Source organism: Antrostomus carolinensis, unplaced genomic scaffold, assembly GCF_000700745.2.
Source record: "Antrostomus carolinensis isolate BGI_N321 unplaced genomic scaffold, ASM70074v2 scaffold30443, whole genome shotgun sequence".
In the NCBI taxonomy this organism is placed as follows: domain Eukaryota; kingdom Metazoa; phylum Chordata; class Aves; order Caprimulgiformes; family Caprimulgidae; genus Antrostomus; species Antrostomus carolinensis.
In genome coordinates, this window is record NW_010306342.1 from 24075 (window position 1) to 26487 (window position 2413).

General features: G+C 58.4%; 1 protein-coding gene across 1 annotated transcript; it reads right to left on the reverse strand.

Moving 5' to 3' along the window:
• Positions 1–226: 226 nt before the first annotated feature.
• Positions 227–2161, reverse strand: LOC104522740 (alpha-1-acid glycoprotein 1). Its single transcript, XM_029084299.1, has 5 exons — positions 2051–2161; positions 1237–1379; positions 987–1057; positions 585–686; positions 227–333 (listed from the first exon to the last, which is right to left on the reverse strand). The coding sequence occupies exons 1-5, from the start codon at positions 2159–2161 to the stop codon at positions 227–229; spliced, it is 534 nt and encodes a 177-aa protein (XP_028940132.1).
• Positions 2162–2413: the final 252 nt, after the last annotated feature.

Here is a 2413-nt window from a genome sequence, read left to right on the forward strand (position 1 = left end):
GTCACCTTCACCTGCTTTCTCCCCGGGCAGGGGACAGGCGTCCTGGGGAGAGAGGGAGAGTGGCTGTCAGTGCCCCTTTGTCCCAAAACCACCCAAAGAGCTGGGAATGACCCAGGAGGAAAGGGGCTGCAGGAAGGGAACCGATCTTACATCCCACCCAGGACCCCTGTGCCAGGCAGTGGCAGGAGCTGGCCTGGGCTGGGGCTCGCCCACCCTGGGGAGGGGTTCAGACCTTTTCAGACATGAAGAACACCTCATCCTCAGTGAAGCCCAGGCAGTGCAGTTGGGCTTTGAACTCCTCCAGGTGCTCCTTGCTTACATTGGGCGTCCGAGCTGCCAGAGAAATGAGGGGGTAAAAAGAGAAGGGGGAAGGAGAAAAAGGAGTTTTAGGGGGTGTTTTGTTCCTTGGTGGTCCCTGTGGTGTGGATGGGGTGATCACTGCCTGCCCACCTCCACCTTTCCCCTCTCTGTATCAGGGGAAAAGGAGCTTTTTGCCCTCACAGCGAGGGCTGGGGATGCCCGTGCCCATCCATGTGTCCCCAGGCAGGGATGTGCCCCACAGATCCTGGCCAACATCCACTCACCTGAGAGGCTCAGACCTGGGAAGTTGGCATTGAGGTGCTTCATGATCAGCAGGTCCTTGTCACTTTGGATCAGCTTGGCCATGGAAGTCACCTGCCCATTGACTGGAAGGCACAGGGAGAGCAGGGTCCCCCATTGGCAAGTGTCACCCCATGCCAGGGTTCAGCCCAGGCAGAGTTGGCAGCCCAATGGGGGCTGCTCACCCCCTTTATCCCAGGAGACTTGTCCCAGTGGGGCCTGGTTGGGTCCCACAGTGCTGCTGTTCCCCCTCCCTCTGTCTGTAAAATGGCCTTGTGCCAGGGGCTCAGGGTGCCAAATACTGGGGGGCAGAAGCAGGAGGGTGCAAGGTGCAGCTGGGGTGCCCCCCACCCCATCCCAGCCCCACGCTGCGGTCAGGGCTTTACCGTGCATCAGGGTGGAGTTGTGCTGAAAGACATGGACCTTGCTGGTGTTATCCACCACGCACGTCTCGTTCCTGCGGGGCAGAGAGGTCAGATGGGACAAACACCCCACAGGCTGCCCCTACCAAACCCCAGGGATTCAGAACTCAAGCCGGGCTGTGGAGCTGAAATAAATTTGGCATAGGTGCCCTCCAGCCCCAAATCTGTGGGGGTGTCTCAGCCCAGAGGATGGTACCAGTGATCCCGTCCTTACAGTCTCATGATTTCGGTGACGTTGAGCTCGTCCTCGTGGCTGCCAGGAGAGAAGGAAAAAGTCGCGTGCTTTATCGCCTTCAGCTCCTCCAGGTGAGGTGGGTACTTGGAGGCGCCGGCGATGTAGATCCACTGTCCCAGGATCTGTGGAGAGGAGGGGAGCAGGGAAGGTTGGGGGGGCCATGCCAGGATCACCTGTGGGCACTGAGCGAGCCAAAGCAGGGTCTCTGTCCTTGATGTCCTGTGGCCACCAGCACCCCTGGTAGGTGAATGTCCTGGCAGGGTCTGGGCTGGGTGAGGGGCTCTTGGTTTGGTCCCCTCCCCACTATGGTGATGCTCCAGCTCCTGGGATGGCCACCTCGTTTCTGTGGTCGTGTCCCTCCTGCTCTGTGCTCAGCTCCTGTTGCTTTCCTCCCATTGAATGTCCCCAAGGGACTAAATATTGTTTATGCAGTGAAGGGTTTTGTGGATGGAGACTCGTGACCCGAGTCCCTGTCACTAGAAGGATCTAAAATAGAGCGGTGAAGCACCGGGGACGGTGCCACCCAACCTGGTTTGGGTGGGGAGATGGAAGCAGGAGCCCCCTAAAAGCGCCTGCCTATGAGTTTATGGGTGCAGAGCTGCAAGGCTTCACCCTGTCCCCATGCTCCTGTGCATCAGTCTTGAGGTTTTGGGTTGATAAGGATGGACAGACAGTGAGATAAGCACTGAGCTGCTGATTGGGTTCATAACCTCTTCATGGACCCCTAGCAGCCAGTGATGCTGATAGGAAAGGAGAGGACAGGACAGGAGTCCCGACTGAGGGCACAGCTTACCCCAGGGATGGTGGCATTGTCGAAGGTGACCGGGACGATCGTGGTGCAGCTGGGGGGCTCGGCGGTGAGCGCGAGGGGCAGCCCCAGGAGGAGGGTGAGGGTCGGCAGCATGGCCTGGCTGGCTGGGAGGAGGCTCCTGCTCTGACGGGCTGTTGCTCATCTCAGTCCCTTATATACGGCCGCCTGCAAAGCTGGGTGTCCCCAGCCCCGATGTGCTTGTTTAGCTGCTGGGCTGTTTGCTCAGGCATGAAGCAACAGCAGGTGCAGGAAATTAAACTTGCAAAAGCTTGGATTTCTCCAGCAGAAAAGATGAAAAAAATAACCCCCAAGAAACAAACCCCAAACCACAAATCAACCCCCCCC

Coding starts and splice junctions, on each gene's coding strand:
- LOC104522740 (XM_029084299.1), bottom strand. CDS start 2,161: ATGCTGCCGACCCTCACCCTCCTCCTGGGGCTGCCCCTCGCGCTCACC. Junction 687..986: donor CAACTCCACCCTGATGCACG/GTAAAGCCCTGA, acceptor TGTGCCTTCCAG/TCAATGGGCAGGTGACTTCC. Junction 334..584: donor CCCAGGTCTGAGCCTCTCAG/GTGAGTGGATGT, acceptor TTTCTCTGGCAG/CTCGGACGCCCAATGTAAGC.